This window comes from Centruroides sculpturatus, unplaced genomic scaffold, assembly GCF_000671375.1.
Source record: "Centruroides sculpturatus isolate CEXI.00-Female unplaced genomic scaffold, Cexi_2.0 scaffold190, whole genome shotgun sequence".
Classification (NCBI taxonomy): Eukaryota; Metazoa; Arthropoda; class Arachnida; order Scorpiones; family Buthidae; genus Centruroides; species Centruroides sculpturatus.
In genome coordinates, this window is record NW_019384543.1 from 740,883 (window position 1) to 761,254 (window position 20,372).

Here is a 20,372-nt window from a genome sequence, read left to right on the forward strand (position 1 = left end):
GAGTGCGTATCTTAGTACAATACATTCGTCTTATATATTGTATTTTTAAATAATAAATTCTGATATCATTATCATATAAACTAAACCAAATTAATGCAAGTTAATGTGTAATTGTATTAAAGATTGAATGAATCTAATAATACAGTACAATATTCTGACGCTACAATATATCTATAGCTTTACACGAAACTATTATGTTGGTGGAATATGCGTTTTTGTTTTTTAATTTTAATGATAAAGTGATTAAATTTAAATTTATAATAATACATGTTTTATTCCTCTATTTTTAAAGAATAAATTATTCATTATAAACCAATTTACGCGTATTCTTTAAAATTATTATTAGAACGTATAAACACAAATAACTAATCATATACAAAGCAAATAGCTAAATATATGAGGAAACTAATATATATTATTTTTCCTTATATACTTATTTATTTATGTTAATTAAAAGAAAGAAATGTATTTTAATTACATTAAAAATTGTCTTACCTTGCAGTTTTACGGGAATAAGAAGAAGACATATTAAATAAATCCTTTTTAACATATTTCTTTAGTCTGTCGTTTTTACTTCAATAGTGGAAATGGAGAATAATGATTTCCTTTTCTTTACCGGATACAAACAGGAAACGTTCGCAAGGAGAACATTTGTCAGACTAAATTCGGAGAATTATTAATAAGAACGATATACAAACTGATAAAGCGAAAGCCTTTTCATATATATTTTAAATGCTAGAATAAGATTATTATTTATCGTAAGCTATACATTAATTAAAATAGATAATTTACAAAATTTTAAAGATAAAATATTTTATCATTGTAGAATTTTTTTTTCAGAAATAGAGTAAATATGAAATGTTTACATAAATTAAATAAATAGTTTATTACTTATGTATAATATTTATTTATTAATTAATAAAAAACAGAAAATTATAGTTACAGAAATGTAATTTGTATTCATCGGTGAAATATCGTGCTATTTTTTAAAATATAATAATTGTAAAATAAATTATTAAAACTTGAAACTGCAGAGTTTATTATTAAACTCCAAAATTAAAATACAATAACAAACATTTTAATTTGTTTTTGAAGAAAATTAAAAAAAATTTATTAATTTCCTGTTATCGTCCTTTATTACCAGGCTAAATTTTTAACTATTTATTCATACATATGATAAAATTCTAATTAAATTATTTAAATTATGTTAAATATGTTCTTTGATGAAGTGAATATTTTTTATTTCCTTCACTAGATTATTTATTCTCACTTGTACTAAACTTTCTTACTAAAATATTTCACTGAATTTAGGTACAACCTAAAAATTAATTTTTTTTTTAAATCTGGTATCAAATGAAACGATAATTTTAATAACTTCTTCGAAAAAAAATAATAAAATAATTAATATCCTTTGCATATTGCAGAGTTCAATGATGAATAGTATTTTGTAAACTGTGATTTGATTATATCAGAAAATCATTTTAAATTGTCTTAACGGTTATTTATTATCACGTTCCAACAGCAAGGTAAATTTAAATACAGAATATTCAGATTTTAAAGTATTTTTCCTTTAATTTAAATTTTATTAACATTATATTTTAATAATTATTTTTACAATACTTAGATTTAACAGTTAAAGGAATTCTACTTCTTTAAAGATAACTGAATGCAAACAGGAAGTGTCTAAAACGCGTTTTAAAAATCTTTTTTATTGTTTTAAATTGTTGTTTATTTGCTGCTAGGTTTAATATTCAGAAGTATATAATATTTAAATAAATAAACGCTTTTCTTAGTGTTAAATTTGTTGTTTCTAACTAAAAGTTGATTTCCTTAAAATTACTATCGACAACATCCGTTAACAAGTCTAATAATCGAATAAAAATAAAGTTAATAAAAAAATATTTTTATCAAGAATAAGTAGCTATTTCAGATCGGGGCACGTCCTTCACCCATATTGGTGGATCAGGCACTCGGATAATGAGCAAAATTCCATCTACAATATCTATCTAAGGTTAATATGGAGATATCAAAGTGTTGGTTTAATGGAAAGATCTGATTTACTCCATACATGAAATAACATCACCCCAAAAACACAAACACGTTAAATGTTAACAAATTATTTATTTTGTAAAATAAATAGTTGTTTATCGAAAAAAAAGAAAAAGAAATTTCAAAACGTAAAAATACAAACAAGAATACAAAATATTTTGAAAAATATAAAACACAAATTTAAAATGCTTTCTCCTGATATTTATTTCGGCAAAGTCTCTGATAATTTGTTGAAAATTAATCTGATTGCATAAATCTTATTCTATTGCAAGCATAGCTAAACTACCAAGTATTTCTTGTGCATTCTTGACACAAGAAATACTTGGAAAAGGACCTTTTATTACTGACAACAGTTATTGGGAACGTTAACAGAATCCCAAGAGCAATTCTTATGTTAGGTCCGAGGTTTAAAGAATGAAAACTTGACAAATAAATAAATATATTTCTGCTATGAGAAGGGACCAATGTATTCTACACATCACAACTACTTTTTCAGAAAAATATAGATACACCTTTTTAAATATTATTTATGTTAATAGTAAAATAATATCTGAATGTCTAATTTATTACATTTGAATGCAAAATGGTATTCTTTCTTTCATTGAAATACTTTGTTTTCTATCACGTTCAGAGGCCCGCCTCCTTGTTTTGACTAAAGGAAACATGGCGGACAGAGTTTCAAGTTGCTTCGGTCTGGTGGCACTTTCGCCTCTCTATGTTTACTCTACCTCGTTGATATAGACATTTCTTTCAATCAAGGGTGTCATCTATATTTCAGGGGCCATATGATGTCTGATAATGCTTGCACAATAATGGGGTTTTATACTATAATTTCAGAAATTCGCCTTACTCTCAAAATAACCGTTAACAATTGAAAAAATTTAATTAGCAATCACCAGTTTCGTATTACTTTGAATATAGGAATTTAAAATTAGAAAAAATAATAGTGTAATTTGAAATATAATCACAAACAAAGTTTAAATAGAACGAAGCGTACGAATAAAGGACTATAACAAGAATGATAAGATATTAAATTATTTAAATGTAGTTTGTGTTCAGGTAAATATCATAAAAAAGAAGAAATATTGTCACACTTCAGCGAGATACATGATATTACATAATTATACAAAATATTTTCCTGGGAAGCTAATGAATAATGATAAATGTATATTTGAAATTTATATACTTAGAATTTCATGGTATTAAAATTTAATTATTTGTACTTATTATTCGATTTGGTGTTTTCTTATATATTTAATTAGCAAATTACTACAAAGAATCTATTTTTATAGTAATTTGTTTTCTGCTATCATTATTTTATCTTCGAATATTACTTATCTTCGAATATTTCAAATATTACTTAAATGGAAATTAATGCAAATGAAATCATGAATATAGAGGTTAAATGATATGAATCTTAGCATTGTAGTATAGTATTGTACCAGTTTTCAACATTGACGTTCCTAATATTAGTATATTGTTCTATCAGGGACATATCTGGATAGGAACAATAGTGATGATGTCCATACCACTTGACATTTTATTTATTATAAAAATTACATCTTGACATTCAGTCTTATCTGCCCTTATGTTCTAATGATATGGAAGTGTTAAATATGTTACTATTTAATGATAAAAAATACTGCATATAAAGAATTATACTACAATTATGTAATATACCGTAATTTGTTTAGAAAACAATAAACGTTTAGAAATTGCATATACTCCATAAAACAATCGAAATTTATGTGCATATAAGTTTCTAGCTTTTATGTTAGGCTTTCATCAAGATTTAGAAAGTAGTTATAAAATAGCTTAAGTAACCAGGAATACTGATTTTAGAGATCGCGTTATGATTTCAAGTATGTACTAAATTTTAAACTTGTGCCGATTAAGAAAAAACTGCCGAGTAATTCCTCCTAGCAAACATTACGTTTCCTCCACCTATAATTGGCTGTGAGTGAGAAGAGGTATATCTTGAACCCTGTCTTTTCTCTATAACTATCCTAAGTCTTTTTTCCAAAATAATGTTATTCACATAATATTATGGTTGCATGTGTCATATGAATAATGAATTTATAATTAATGCAAACAATAATTTTTTTTGGCTATATACTTATGCATATTACAGAACATTCAATTACTAATAATAATAACAATAATAGCAATTCTCTCAGTGGAAGAATATCAAATTTTAAGTTTATTGCACTTAATTTATTACATTTTATTGTATTCGAAGCAGCAACAAAATTTGAAGCACGGTTTCAGATCATTAAAATAAAATTTTAAGTTTCCCTTTGTTTTATTTCATTTACAATTCCATATCATAATTTTACAGCATTCATTTTTTTTATGGAAAAATTCCTTTTTAAGCAAGTAGTCTATCCATTAATTTATTTTCATTTTTAACTAACAGACATTACGAATAAAGCAGTCATAATTTGTAAACTATGACCCGAAACTGGCACAAATTCAGTTTCCGCCTTTCCGCTGTCCGCCGTGGAGGCATAATTTAGAACTAATGCACGCTCAGAGTCTAGATCAGTGGTAGTCAACCTGGTCCCTACAGCCCACTAGTGGGCGATTCGAGCTTTCGTAGTGGGCGGTAGGGGTTTTGTCCGATGCTGAAGCTACTTTCTGTCATCACTGTGCATCTATGATATCGCCCCATGTGTTCTCGTCCACCAATTTGGGTAGGGTTGTTTAGCCAGATCCAAATTGGTACCGTCTCATGCGTTCGAAACCATGAGACATTCCAAATAAATGAAACTTTTTCGATATCAATAGACTAAAATTTGAATATTAGATAAAATATTATGCAAACAGGCATTAGTATTTACGATTATGGCAAATTTGTGTAAATGAATCCTGTAAAAATATTAATATACATGAAGTTCCGTAAACGATTTCATTATTGCGTTTTCAATAATGCAAACAATGCTAGTATTGTTTAACAATATTTACAGAAGTAAATAGTTCTGCAAGTGTTTTCGAAGATAAAAAAAATGAATATATGCGTTATATTAATGGTTATTTTACCATTATTTATTTTAATTTATGCTCCTATGGGGCAAAACTATAGGATATATCTAAAAAACAAATTCGTGAGTGATCCAAGCTCGTTGCTCCTCGGTTCTCCAACCGAGGAGGACGTTGCTTACAACGAAAACTTGAAGAATGTGTTTTCAACACAATTAAAAAACAAAAATGGTGTCCGTGTTCCACGAAGAAAGTCGAAAATTCGAAAATTGGACTGGCTCGTGATACCAACGACTCAAAAAAATAAAGAATCGCCAATGGACAAGAATCAAGATCATGACGACTTTGAAATAAAGCGAGGTGTAACTGAACCAGAAGTAATTAAAAATTCAAGAAGTGAAGTGTCGAAGCTTCCTTCTTTTATAGAAAATTATAAGAAATACAAAAAGTTTTATTTTATGCGGAAATACGCAAATAAAGAGATCGAGCAGAAAGGAGAAACGAGACAAACGAGAAAATTGGATTACAATGCCGAATTTTCGGAGAAGAATGACGATAAAAATCGTCTTAATAGAATGTTAATTGGTCCAACGAAGCAGAAAGGCGACGAAAATAAAATTTCAGACAGTTTTAGAACTGATTTGAAAGTGAACAGAAAGCTCACAGAACAAGAAATGAAGATCGTAATAAAAAAAATTGGCCATGCCATATCCAACGTATTGGTGGCTTATCTTATAATATCGTTGATATTTCTACTTACTACTGCGTTCGTGTATATCTTCTTTACGATATTTCACGAAAAACAGTCTAAACCAGAGAAATGCGAAGTACCCCAACAACTAAAGTCCATCTTCTCCGTCGATATTGATTTACTTCCGCATGATGAACACGAAAAACAGCTATCAGAATCGTCTTTTTACATCAGTTTGGAAGAGGCAGGCAAAGAAACTGTTTTGCTAATGGAAGAAACATTGGAGGACGAAGATATTGAAGAAACAACTCCGTTATTATTTTCGACATCAACGTCACCGAAAACCGAGAAGGACAAGTGTCATTCTTTTTTGTTGAATGGGACCGAAATTGTACAGACGATGATCAAAGTTAAAAATTCTGAAGACAGCGGCTCATCCGAGAAAGTGGATGATACCAGATTCTACAAATATCAACAGCGAAATCGTTTATACGAAGATGATACTTGCGACTTTCGAAAATCTTCCGGTGTGTCATCCGAAGAGGAAAGCGTCTCTCGTGTTTTCACAAAGACGAGTAAGGATGCTGGTACATTGCAAGACATAAAAACACAGGAAAATGATAATTCTAATAAGAATTGTTGGTCAGAAAAGAGCTCAGTTAACAAGATTTCATTAAGCAATCAAACGCACGATCTTTATACTGTGCATACCATCGAACATAACAACTTACCACCAACTCCTCAAGTGAATAAAGGAAGCTCCAGGAACTCGAACCGAGTTACTCATTCTGGAGATGTATACGACAGATCGTCTATGGAACGTGATATAAATTCCAAAGATTATTTTAAAGGAAATCACATTGTTTTAAGAGCATCGACTCGCGAGGAACTCGAAAAATATAGAGTGGATCTCTGCACAATTTTGGAAAAGGCGAGCGAAAAATGGGTGGATGAAGAAGACGATTTCGTGAAGCAGCAAACGGATTCACGAAATGGAAACAAAGATTTGCTGTCGAAGGATAATCGACCGAATCGTCAATTAAGAACAGAAAATACAGAAATTGCACCAGATGCAATCGAGAATTTAAATACTGGAAGAAATTTTGTTCGTAAAACAGGAAAAATTTACGTAATTAGACCTGTACGAAAATCCAGAGAGAAGGCGACTAACCGATAACAAAANGAAAATAGTTCGTTTGATTTTCGGCAATTCTCTTCAGCGGTAGGTGTTATATAACAATTACTATGGTTATTGAAATATTGGATGTAAATGGGGTTTGCTTGCAAAACCTCCGCTGACGAAGTCGCGGGTAACAGCTAGTTAATTATATTTTTATAATGATCAGTTAAATAAAGTAAAAATTATTGACTTATTGAAACTTACGTGCATTCTGAAAAATCTAAATTTGTATACAATAAATCTTCAACGTGTCCAATTCGAAGTTTTGCTATTGTGCAATTGACAAATATATCGATGTTCCAACATGCTATACCTCTAAAAATTTCTGTAAAAAGCAAAATTATATGATTTATATGATTAAATATCTTATAATTTTTAAGTCAAACTTTTAACATTTTAAACACATATTGCTTTAAAGTTAATAATATTAATAACAATAATAATACAACAAACTTACCGCTCAAATCTTCGAGTGAATCACCACCACACACATAAAAGTAGGCAGCACGAAGAGCTTCCAACCAAGAATCGAATTGATCTCGGCCTTCATCTGAAGAACAGTCTGAATCTATAATGTCACTGGTACAATTCAAAGCATCATCTAATACCCTAAATTAAAGAATACACAAAAATGTCTTTTCCGATTATATTCGAAATATTTAGGCTTATATTAAAACAGGAATTTTAAATACTTGTATTTTAAAACTATTTTAAATCAAGAGTTGATATTACCAGCAAAATTCATCCAAAGAATTATATGTTACTCTCTTTGCAACATTGTTTTTTACATCAAGCATATCTCTTAATGTCTTTTCTATATCTCCAAAACAATCGTCAGCAAATGATGGCTCACATTGTTCTTCATTGTCTGAAACTAATTTTTTTTTATTTAAATGAGATATTTTTCTTTATATTATTTAAGGAATAACGAAAAATTAGAACAATAAATAATTGTATTTAAAGGGAAAATAATAGCGAATAAAAAATTATTTAAAAGATTGATTATTTTCAACACAACATCCTCTCATTTTGCAACAAATTTTGTCGCTGATATCATGCGATTTTCCTATCGATATAATATAATATTCTAAATAATCCAAAAGAAAATTATCCAGAAATTCGTTAGTTGTCAATAGGTTGATTAATTGAATTGCGTAGTCAATTAAATTTAGATGAAATCGTTAATGTTGCACAATCGGTTTACTGGGCATCGAATGGAGAATCGATTTTGTAAATACCATTGTAGTTTTAAAATTAAAATAAAGAAAGTATTTCTTATTCAGATTAAAAGCTATTTTCCTATTTAAGTGAAGTAGGGTAATCAAGAAGTCTAATGGGCGCGGACCCGTTACCTTCGTAAATAAACGAATTAAGAAAAAATCAGATAAGCGCAGAGAAAATATTTGAAAGTGACAAGAGCATTTATATACACGTATATACAAACATTTAAGCGTTTAATTCTCATCCACATTGCTTGTGAAGTGAATGTAGATTTGCAGAGTTTAGTTTCGTCCATCCTAATGTCGGTTCTAGTTACATTACTGTTTATGCATTACGAATGTATCCGCTGCCGTACTGCTAACAGCAGCTGATATGGTCTGCAGGGGGGTCAAGGCGATTTTTATCTCTGTATTCGCTAACTTTTCTCGAGAAGTCGCAATTAAAAAGTTTATTTTTTCTAATCGGTGTTAATCTTGAAATTAGATATATCAAATTGGCTTTATCCCTCAAGATCCAAAATATTTTAAATGCAAAAATGCAAATAGAGGTTTGGACATTTTAAATTACTTTTAAATGTTACTTTTATTTTTAAGTTTATAACATTTTAAAATGCTTTATTTTGTTTTATTATATACAGATAGTCACGTAATTTAACTTTAAGACATAACGCATTACTAAAGTCAAATAATAGAACTGCATGTTATAATACTATAGTTCCTTTCACAGAGAAATAAAAATATACTTTATAAAATTTCTTATTATGATTAGGAAACTTTTTTAACAGTAAATATGCTACAATAAACATGATGGTTCGATAATATTAATTCTATAATACTATAAACTAAGACAGCCGGATGGCCAAGTCTGTGAAGGCGTCAGCCTTCACAGACTTGGCCATCACTCTAAGAGACCTAGAGTGAATCCGGACATGGGTGGTCAGTGTTGGATATGCCTAGTTTTGGTTCTCACCCCACTATGGGCTTAGCCGAACCCACGATGGTATGGAAACAAAGCCCTCTTAGTGTCCACAGGTGGGGAAGAGTGTAAAAGATATAAAAAGTATTATACGATATACAATATACTTTTATATATAAGTTATTTTTTCAACTTTTAAACTCTTTCCACCCTATATATATAAAGTACATAAGTACGGATGTAGGGTAAATTATTGCACGATTTATTCGAAGAAAAATATACATGTTATGCGTACTGTACTGTAATATATCTGAGTGCGTATCTTAGTACAATACATTCGTCTTATATATTGTATTTTTAAATAATAAATTCTGATATCATTATCATATAAACTAAACCAAATTAATGCAAGTTAATGTGTAATTGTATTAAAGATTGAATGAATCTAATAATACAGTACAATATTCTGACGCTACAATATATCTATAGCTTTACACGAAACTATTATGTTGGTGGAATATGCGTTTTTGTTTTTTAATTTTAATGATAAAGTGATTAAATTTAAATTTATAATAATACATGTTTTATTCCTCTATTTTTAAAGAATAAATTATTCATTATAAACCAATTTACGCGTATTCTTTAAAATTATTATTAGAACGTATAAACACAAATAACTAATCATATACAAAGCAAATAGCTAAATATATGAGGAAACTAATATATATTATTTTTCCTTATATACTTATTTATTTATGTTAATTAAAAGAAAGAAATGTATTTTAATTACATTAAAAATTGTCTTACCTTGCAGTTTTACGGGAATAAGAAGAAGACATATTAAATAAATCCTTTTTAACATATTTCTTTAGTCTGTCGTTTTTACTTCAATAGTGGAAATGGAGAATAATGATTTCCTTTTCTTTACCGGATACAAACAGGAAACGTTCGCAAGGAGAACATTTGTCAGACTAAATTCGGAGAATTATTAATAAGAACGATATACAAACTGATAAAGCGAAAGCCTTTTCATATATATTTTAAATGCTAGAATAAGATTATTATTTATCGTAAGCTATACATTAATTAAAATAGATAATTTACAAAATTTTAAAGATAAAATATTTTATCATTGTAGAATTTTTTTTTCAGAAATAGAGTAAATATGAAATGTTTACATAAATTAAATAAATAGTTTATTACTTATGTATAATATTTATTTATTAATTAATAAAAAACAGAAAATTATAGTTACAGAAATGTAATTTGTATTCATCGGTGAAATATCGTGCTATTTTTTAAAATATAATAATTGTAAAATAAATTATTAAAACTTGAAACTGCAGAGTTTATTATTAAACTCCAAAATTAAAATACAATAACAAACATTTTAATTTGTTTTTGAAGAAAATTAAAAAAAATTTATTAATTTCCTGTTATCGTCCTTTATTACCAGGCTAAATTTTTAACTATTTATTCATACATATGATAAAATTCTAATTAAATTATTTAAATTATGTTAAATATGTTCTTTGATGAAGTGAATATTTTTTATTTCCTTCACTAGATTATTTATTCTCACTTGTACTAAACTTTCTTACTAAAATATTTCACTGAATTTAGGTACAACCTAAAAATTAATTTTTTTTTTAAATCTGGTATCAAATGAAACGATAATTTTAATAACTTCTCCGAAGAAAAAATAAAATAATTAATATCCTTTGCATATTGCAGAGTTCAATGATGAATAGCATTTTGTAAACTGTGATTTGATTATATCAGAAAATCATTCTAAATTGTCTTAACGGTTATTTATTATCACGTTCCAACAGCAAGGTAAATTTAAATACAGAATATTCAGATTTTAAAGTATTTTTCCTTTAATTTAAATTTTATTAACATTATATTTTAATAATTATTTTTACAATACTTAGATTTAACAGTTAAAGGAATTCTACTTCTTTAAAGATAACTGAATGCAAACAGGAAGTGTCTAAAACGCGTTTTAAAAATCTTTTTTATTGTTTTAAATTGTTGTTTATTTGCTGCTAGGTTTAATATTCAGAAGTATATAATATTTAAATAAATAAACGCTTTTCTTAGTGTTAAATTTGTTGTTTCTAACTAAAAGTTGATTTCCTTAAAATTACTATCGACAACATCCGTTAACAAGTCTAATAATCGAATAAAAATAAAGTTAATAAAAAAATATTTTTATCAAGAATAAGTAGCTATTTCAGATCGGGGCACGTCCTTCACCCATATTGGCGGATAATAAGCAAAATTCCATCTACAATATCTAAGGTTAATATGGAGATATCAAAGTGTTGGCTTAATGGAAAGATCTGATTTACTCCATACATGAAATAACATCACCCCGAAAACACAAACACGTTAAATGTTAACACATTATTTATTTTGTAAAATAAACAGTTGTTTATCGAAAAAAAAATTTCAAAACGTAAAAATACAAACAAGAATACAAAATATTTTGAAAAATATAAAACACAAATTTAAAATGCTTTCTCCTGATATTTATTTCGCCAAAGTCTCTGATAATTTGTTGAAAATTAATATTATTGCATAAATCTTATTCTCTTGCAAGCATAGCTAAACTACTAAGTATTTCTTGTGCATTCTTGATACAAGAAATACTTGGAAAAGGACCTTTTTTCACTGACAACAGTTATTGGGAACGTTAACAGAATCCCAAGAGCAATTCTTATGTTAGGTCCGAGGTTTAAAGAATGAAAACTTGACAAATAAATAAATGGATTTCTGCTATGAGAAGGGACCAATGTATCCTACTCATCACAACTACTTTTTCAGAAAAATATAGATACACCTTTTTAAATATTATTTATGTTAATCATAAAATAATATCTGAGTGTCTAATTTATTACATTTGAATGCAAAATGGTATTCTTTCTTTCATTGAAATACTTTGTTTTCTATCACGTTCAGAGGCCCGCCTCCTTGTTTTGACTAAAGGAAACATGGCGGACAGAGTTTCAAGTTGCTTCGGTCTGGTGGCACTTTCGCCTCTCTATGTTTACTCTACCTCGTTGATATAGACATTTCTTTCAATCAAGGGTGTCATCTATATTTCAGGGGCCATATGATGTCTGATAATGCTTGCACAATAATGGGGTTTTATACGATAATTTCAGAAATTCGCCTTACTCTCAAAATAACCGTTAACAATTGAAAAAATTTAATTAGCAATCACCAGTTTCGTATTACTTTGAATATAGGAATTTAAAATTAGAAAAAATAATAGTGTAATTTGAAATATAATCACAAACAAAGTTTAAATAGAACGAAGCGTACGAATAAAGGACTATAACAAGAATGATAAGATATTAAATTATTTAAATGTAGTTTGTGTTCAGGTAAATATCATAAAAAAGAAGAAATATTGTCACACTTCAGCGAGATACATGATATTACATAATTATACAAAATATTTTCCTGGGAAGCTAATGAATAATGATAAATGTATATTTGAAATTTATATACTTAGAATTTCATGGTATTAAAATTTAATTATTTGTACTTATTATTCGATTTGGTGTTTTCTTATATATTTAATTAGCAAATTACTACAAAGAATCTATTTTTATAGTAATTTGTTTTCTGCTATCATTATTTTATCTTCGAATATTACTTATCTTCGAATATTTCAAATATTACTTAAATGGAAATTAATGCAAATGAAATCATGAATATAGAGGTTAAATGATATGAATCTTAGCATTGTAGTATAGTATTGTACCAGTTTTCAACATTGACGTTCCTAATATTAGTATATTGTTCTATCAGGGACATATCTGGATAGGAACAATAGTGATGATGTCCATACCACTTGACATTTTATTTATTATAAAAATTACATCTTGACATTCAGTCTTATCTGCCCTTATGTTCTAATGATATGGAAGTGTTAAATATGTTACTATTTAATGATAAAAAATACTGCATATAAAGAATTATACTACAATTATGTAATATACCGTAATTTGTTTAGAAAACAATAAACGTTTAGAAATTGCATATACTCCATAAAACAATCGAAATTTATGTGCATATAAGTTTCTAGCTTTTATGTTAGGCTTTCATCAAGATTTAGAAAGTAGTTATAAAATAGCTTAAGTAACCAGGAATACTGATTTTAGAGATTGCGTTATGATTTCAAGTATGTACTAAATTTTAAACTTGTGCCGATTAAGAAAAAACTGCCGAGTAATTCCTCCTAGCAAACATTACGTTCCCTCCACCTATAATTGGCTGTGAGTGAGAGGAGGTATATCTTGAACCCTGTCTTTTCTCTATAACTATCCTAAGTCTTTTTTCCAAAATAATGTTATTCACACAATATTATGGTTGCATGTGTCATGTGAATAATGAATTTATAATTAATGAAAACAAAAATTTTTTTTGGCTATATACTTATGCATATTACAGAACGTTCAATTACTAATAATAATAACAATAATAGCAATTCTCTCAATGGAAGAATATCAAATTTTAAGTTTATTGCACTTAATTTATTACATTTTATTGTATTCGAAGCAGCAACAAAATTTAAAGCACGGTTTCAGATCATTAAAATAAAATTTTAAGTTTCCCTATGTTTTATTTCATTTACAATTCCATCCCATAATTTTACAGCATTAATTTTTTTTATGGAAAAATTCATTTTTAAGCAAGTAGTCTATCCATTAATTTATTTTCATTTTTAACTAACAGACATTACGAATAAAGCAGTCATAATTTGTAAACTATGACCCGAAACTGGCACAAATTCAGTTTCCGCCTTTCCGCTGTCCGCCGTGGAGGCATAATTTAGAACTAATGCACGCTCAGAGTCTAGATCAGTGGTAGTCAACCTGGTCCCTACAGCCCACTAGTGGGCGATTCGAGCTTTCATAGTGGGCGGTAGGGGTTTTGTCCGATGCTGAAGCTACTTTCCGTCATCACCGTGCATCTATGACCTCGCCCCATGTGTTCTCGTCCACCAATTTGGGTACGGTTGTTTATCCGGGTCCAAATTGGTACCGCCTCATGCGTTCGAAACCATGAGACGTTTCAAATAAATGAAACTTTTCGATGTCAACAGACTAAAATTTGAATATTAGATAAAATATTATGCAAACAGGCATTAGTATTTACGATTATGTCAAATTTGTGTACACGAATCCTGTAAAAATATTAATATACATGAAGTTCCGTAAACGATTTCATTATTGCGTTTTCAATAATGCAAACAATGCTAGTATTGTTTAACAATATTTACAGAAGTAAATAGTTCTACAAGTGTTTTCGAAGATAAAAAATGAATATATGCGTTATATTAATGGTTATTTTACCATTATTTATTTTAATTTATGCTCCTATGGGGCAAAACTATAGGATATATCTAAAAAACAAATTCGTGAGTGATCCAAGCTCGTTGCTCCTCGGTTCTCCAACCGAGGAGGACGTTGCTTACAACGAAAACTTGAAGAATGTGTTTTCAACACAATTTAAAAACAGAAGTGGTGTCCGTATTCCACGAAGAAACTCGAAAATTCGAAAATTGGACTGGCTCGTGATACCAACGACTCAAAAAAATAAAGAATCGCTAATGGACAAGAATCAAGATCATGATGACTTTGAAATAAAGCGAGGCGTAACTGAACCACAAGTAATTAAAAATTCAAGAAGTGAAGTGTCGAAGCTTCCTTCTTTTATAGAAAATTATAAGAAATACAAAAAGTTTTATTTTATGCGGAAATACGCAAATAAAGAGATCGAGCAGAAAGGAGAAACGAGACAAACGAGAAAATTGGATTACAATGCCGAATTTTCGGAGAAGAATGACGATAAAAATCGTCTTAATACAATGTTAATTGGTCCAACGAAGCAGAAAGGCGACGAAAATAAAATTTCAGACAGTTTTAGAACTGATTTGAAAGTGAACAGAAAGCTCACAGAACAAGAAATGAAGATCGTAATAAAAAAAATTGGCCATGCCATATCCAACGTATTGGTGGCTTATCTTATAATATCGTTGATATTTCTACTTACTACTGCGTTCGTGTATATCTTCTTTACGATATTTCACGAAAAACAGTCTAAACCAGAGAAATGCGAAGTACCCCAACAACTAAAGTCCATCTTCTCCGTCGATATTGATTTACTTCCGCATGATGAACACGAAAAACAGCTATCAGAATCGTCTTTTTACATCAGTTTGGAAGAGGCAGGCAAAGAAACTGTTTTGCTAATGGAAGAAACATTGGAGGACGAAGATATTGAAGAAACAACTCCGTTATTATTTTCGACATCAACGTCACCGAAAACCGAGAAGGACAAGTGTCATTCTTCTTTGTTGAATGGGACCGAAATTGTACAGACGATGATCAAAGTTAAAAATCCTGAAGACAGCGACTCATCCGAGAAAGAGGATGAAACCAGATTCTACAAATATCAACAGCGAAACCGTTTATACGAAGATGATACTTGCGACTTTCGAAAATCTTCCGGTGTGTCATCCGAAGAGGAAAGCGTCTCTCGTGTTTTCACAAAGACGAGTAAGGATGCTGGTACATTGCAAGACATAAAAACACAGGAAAATGATAATTCTAATAAGAATTGTTGGTCAGAAAAGAGCTCAGTTAACAAGATTTCATTAAGCAATCAAACGCACGATCTTTATACTGTGCATACCATCGAACATAACAACTTACCACCAACTCCTCAAGTGAATAAAGGAAGCTCCAGGAACTCGAACCGAGTTACTCATTCTGGAGATGTATACGACAGATCGTCTATGGAACGTGATATAAATTCCAAAGATTATTTTAAAGGAAATCACATTGTTTTAAGAGCATCGACTCACGAGGAACTCGAAAAATATAGAGTGGATCTCTGCACAATTTTGGAAAAGGCGAGCGAAAAATGGGTGGATGAAGAAGACGATTTCGTGAAGCAGCAAACGAATTCACGAAATGGAAACAAAGATTTGCTGTCGAAGGATAATCGACCGAATCGTCAATTAAGAACAGAAAATACAGAAATTGCACCAGATGCAATCGAGAATTTAAATACTGAAAAAAATTTTGTTCGTAAAACAGGAAAAATTTACGTAATTAGACCTGTACGAAAACCCAGAGAGAAAGCGACTAACCGAGAACAAAACTGACTTTTAAATAATTATTAATTCAAGTATATTAACTTTGTGTTAATTTTTAAATACATTACTAATTTATTATTTTGAATGAGTTATATTGAAAATAAATATTTCGAAAATTTGTGTTGTCTTTTAAAAAATATATAGAATCACCTAAAACAGTACGAGCATTTTCTAAGGTTTTTAGATGCTAAGTGGCTATTTTCCGTGCTCATTATGAATATGGCCTAATCCATGATACAGGTGGAGAGTGGTAAGAGAGAAGGCCCAACGTATCCAGACCAATTTATCTATGAAAAATTCTATATCGACTCGAATTCGAAGTGGTTCATCTAAATTGGAAGGCTGGCATCTTCTTTCACCATTTATTATTGGTGTTAGTCAATTACTATGAAAGATTTGGTCTAAAATCCAATTTAATCCCTCTAGTTTAACCATGGCTAGCATAGTCAGAATCAGAATATGGGCATTACAGCCTCAATCGTATAGGAAAACCCGATTCATACTTGTACGGCATTGCTTCCATTTTCCATCTTGCTAGTCTATTCCATTGCGGGCCTGGCCCGCCTGTAATGGACGTATTGTACTTGGACCAACGAGATAGAATAACATAGAGTGCTAAACCGGTTACTACAGCTAAAGTGGCTAGAAAATATAGTGTCAAAAGCGCTTAATTCCTCCATTATAAACGTTCAATCCACACATACATCGAGGTTAGTGACGTCATAGAAAAGGTGGCGCTGATGTCAATCGTAGCGCAACTTTCGCTTTGGCTGCATAATATCCTTTCATACAACAACATTGAAAGCGATTAAAATTGTGTTTGTAAAATGAATAAATAAATGAATAAAATTGAGGAGGGTTTTTGGAATATATCAGCTACACAAAATTTTGTTAGGCAAATTAGTGATCTGATTAATATTATGACCTCGCGTGTTCCATCTAATCGGTTGAGATTAGATTCGGATAAATGTCAGCTCTTGGTGACATTTTTAAATTATATAGATAAATGGGAGAAATCTTCTGGTAGTAATGATGGTAAAGGATTTTTAAGCAAAAGCACAACTACAGGGTTCAGATTGAGCATTAATTAACAGTACTCTTTTCTTACTCCAATACCTAACTCAACAGTTCAAATATTTAATTAATTAATAAATTCTATATTCATATTAAGGAATTCTTGTTACATGATTAAAGTATAAGCAATACAATCATAAGTAAATATAATCAATTTGATTATTTATATAAGAAAAAAAATTAATTAATTGAACATCTGGTTATTTCCTATATTGTGCATTCAAATTATTAATAATTTGGTTAAAGAAATTAACAATTCTATACACATCTATTTTCGTTAAATTGCCCAATTTAATTCTATAATCCAATTCGTTATTTGAAGAAATTATTCTCAGAGTCTGAAATCTTTGATGATATTTTTTCAACGCAGTTCAGTCTCTAATTAAATGAAATGCAGAAAAGTTGTTGGAATCACACCAATAACATGATTTAGTAAAATCTATATATATCAAAGAGAATTGATTTAGTCTCAATTGTAGTAAGATACATTTAATATTTAAAGTTGTATTCATTGTAATAATGTTCGATTGAGTGGGAAAACTTAAGATATGCAAGTACCAAGGCTGATATGTTGAGTTAAGTAAAGCGTTTTGATCACTAATTACCGAATGCGAAATCGCTGACTCCATCATCATAGTGTAGGCATTTTTCCAATTGTCAAACGAGTTGTCAAATAAGGTAGTAGATACACCAAATGATTGTAATACTTTATTGAATTTGTAGATCCAAGTTGTTTTATTGATATTTTCATTTTACATTTGATTTTTCATTATATAAAGTAAAAACGTTATATTATCATCGTTTGAATGTATTAAACGGTAATAAAATCTTATTAATCTTTTCATGAAGAAGGGGAAAAGTTGACATCTGTTTGTTTCTGAACGTATAGCATAGCCAGGTATAGTATGTTAGAGTTTAAATAGTTTACGTAAATAAATAATATGGAATTTTTCCAAGTCATAGAATAAATCAATGGCCCAAATCGGACTGGCATATAGAATAGTTGACATTATTATTGAATTAAACATTCTCATATGAAGATTTAAATTTGAAATTTTTTAACCTAGCANAGGCCCAACGTATCCAGACCAATTTATCTATGAAAAATTCTATATCGACTCGAATTCGAAGTGGTTCATCTAAATTGGAAGGCTGGCATTTTCTTTCGCCATTTATTATTGGTGTTAGTCTATTACTATGAAAGATTTGGTCTAAAATCCAATTTAATCCCTCTAGTTTAACCATAGCTAGCATAGTCAGAATCAGAATATGGGTATTACAGCCTCAATCGTATAGGAAAACCCGATTCATACTTGTACGGCATTGCTTCCATTTTCCATCTTGCTGGTCTATTCCATTGCGGGCCTGGCCCGCCTGTAATGGACGTATTGTACTTGGACCAACGAGATAGAATAACATAGAGTGCTAAACCGGTTACTACAGCTAAAGTGGCTAGAAAATATAATGTCAAAAGCGCTTATATTCCTCCATTATAACCGTTCAATCCATACATACATCGAGGTTAGTGACGTCATAGAAAAGGTGGCGCTGATGTCAATCGTAGCGCAACTTTCGTTTTGGCTACATAATATCCTTTCATACAACAACATTGAAAGCGATTAAAATTGTGTTTGTAAAATGAATAAATAAATGAATAAAATTGAGGAAGGTTTTTGGAATATATCAGCTACACAAAATTTTGTTAGGCAAATTAGTGATCTGATTAATATTATGACCTCGCGTGTTCCATCTAATCGGTTGAGATTAGATTCGGATAAATGTCAGCTCTTGGTGACATTTTTAAATTATATAGATAAATGGGAGAAATCTTCTGGTAGTAATGATGGTAAAGGATTTTTAAGCAAAAGCACAACTACAGGGTTCAGATTGAGCATTAATAGTACTCTTTTGTTACTCCAATACCTAACTCAACAGTTCAAATATAGTTGCATCCTAACGTCCCGTTTAAGCCAGGACAAAATAGAAAATTTGTTCGGTATTGTCCGGCAGTCTACAGGTTGAAATGACCATCCTAATGCAAGTCAGTTCCTTACAATTATTAATTGCCTAAGCTTCTATAATTTGGCTACGTCAACAAAAACAGGTAATGTGCAAGAAAATATATTGCTCTCTTATCTCTGTACCAAACTTATCACAACTTGATAAAATAAATATTCAGAAAAAAATCTGATGAGCTATTTGATGCTGGAGACATACATGCTGCAGATAAGTATATTTCTGGTAGCAATTGGGTGGTAAAAGATTATTATCCATATATCAGAAAAAAAAGTGACTCACGTTTAATTTATTATATATCTTGTTATGTTGTTCGAAAATGTATTTCAACAGTTTATTCGAGTTGTGAAAATTATTTTAACATATTGCTTGAGTCTTATGTTCCTAACTCTGAAAATACACTAGCAGAATTTACAAGGAAATTTGATAAAGATGGTCTATCATATCCCACCAAAGAACTGTAAGTTTTAATGATGATACTAGGAAGATAACTATACTTTTTCATTTAGTGTAAGAGAATTGCACAAGAATTTTGTACAAGATTTTTTTAAATGATTTAATTTCAATGAAACGTATCGATCTAGTTGACTGCAGTGAATATAGAGAAATTGTCACTAAATATATTGTAAAATTTTACTTACTGACTAGATTACATTTCCTCATAAATGGCCTGAATAAATCTAAAGAATACACTAGAAAACAAAAATTCTACCTAAAGCAGAGTGAATCACATAGCCTAGACGGCCGAATCACTAATTCTCTAGACGGCCGGATGGCCGAGCGGTCAAGGTGGCAGCCCACCACTGAGGGGGGGACCGAATCCGGACGGGTCAAAGAATCCCCAGGATTTCTTCGGGAGAGTGGTCCGTTCGGATATGTCGGAATCCACAGGAATTTCTCGGGGAGTGGTCCGTTCGGATATGTCGGGCCCCATACCTCACCACCCGGCCGCCCCATCGTTGACCTGGTCGAACCCATAATGGGCCTGCCATAAGAGGCCCTCTTAGTACCCACAGGGCGAAAAGAGTAAAAAAAAAAAATAATAATAGCTTAATTCTGCAGTTGCAGTA

At 30.0% G+C, this 20,372-nt stretch overlaps 1 protein-coding gene and 1 pseudogene across 1 annotated transcript in view; one reads left to right on the plus strand and one right to left on the minus strand.

Annotated features, from left to right (window-relative positions):
* The window catches only part of LOC111623439, a 14,081-nt gene extending 4,075 nt beyond the window's left edge, over nucleotides 1-10,006 (minus strand). Inside the window, exons 1-4 of the mRNA XM_023366013.1 lie at nucleotides 9,843-10,006; nucleotides 7,632-7,773; nucleotides 7,357-7,508; nucleotides 7,104-7,224 (exon numbers count right to left, since the gene is read on the minus strand). Coding sequence (XP_023221781.1) covers nucleotides 7,104-7,224; nucleotides 7,357-7,508; nucleotides 7,632-7,773; nucleotides 9,843-9,897 — 470 coding nt within the window. The 5' untranslated portion in view covers nucleotides 9,898-10,006. The remainder of the gene's footprint in view (nucleotides 1-7,103; nucleotides 7,225-7,356; nucleotides 7,509-7,631; nucleotides 7,774-9,842) is intronic.
* An 8,930-nt stretch (nucleotides 10,007-18,936) lies between these two features.
* On the plus strand, nucleotides 18,937-19,766 carry LOC111623419 (annotated as a pseudogene).
* The last annotated feature ends 606 nt before the right edge of the window (nucleotides 19,767-20,372 follow it).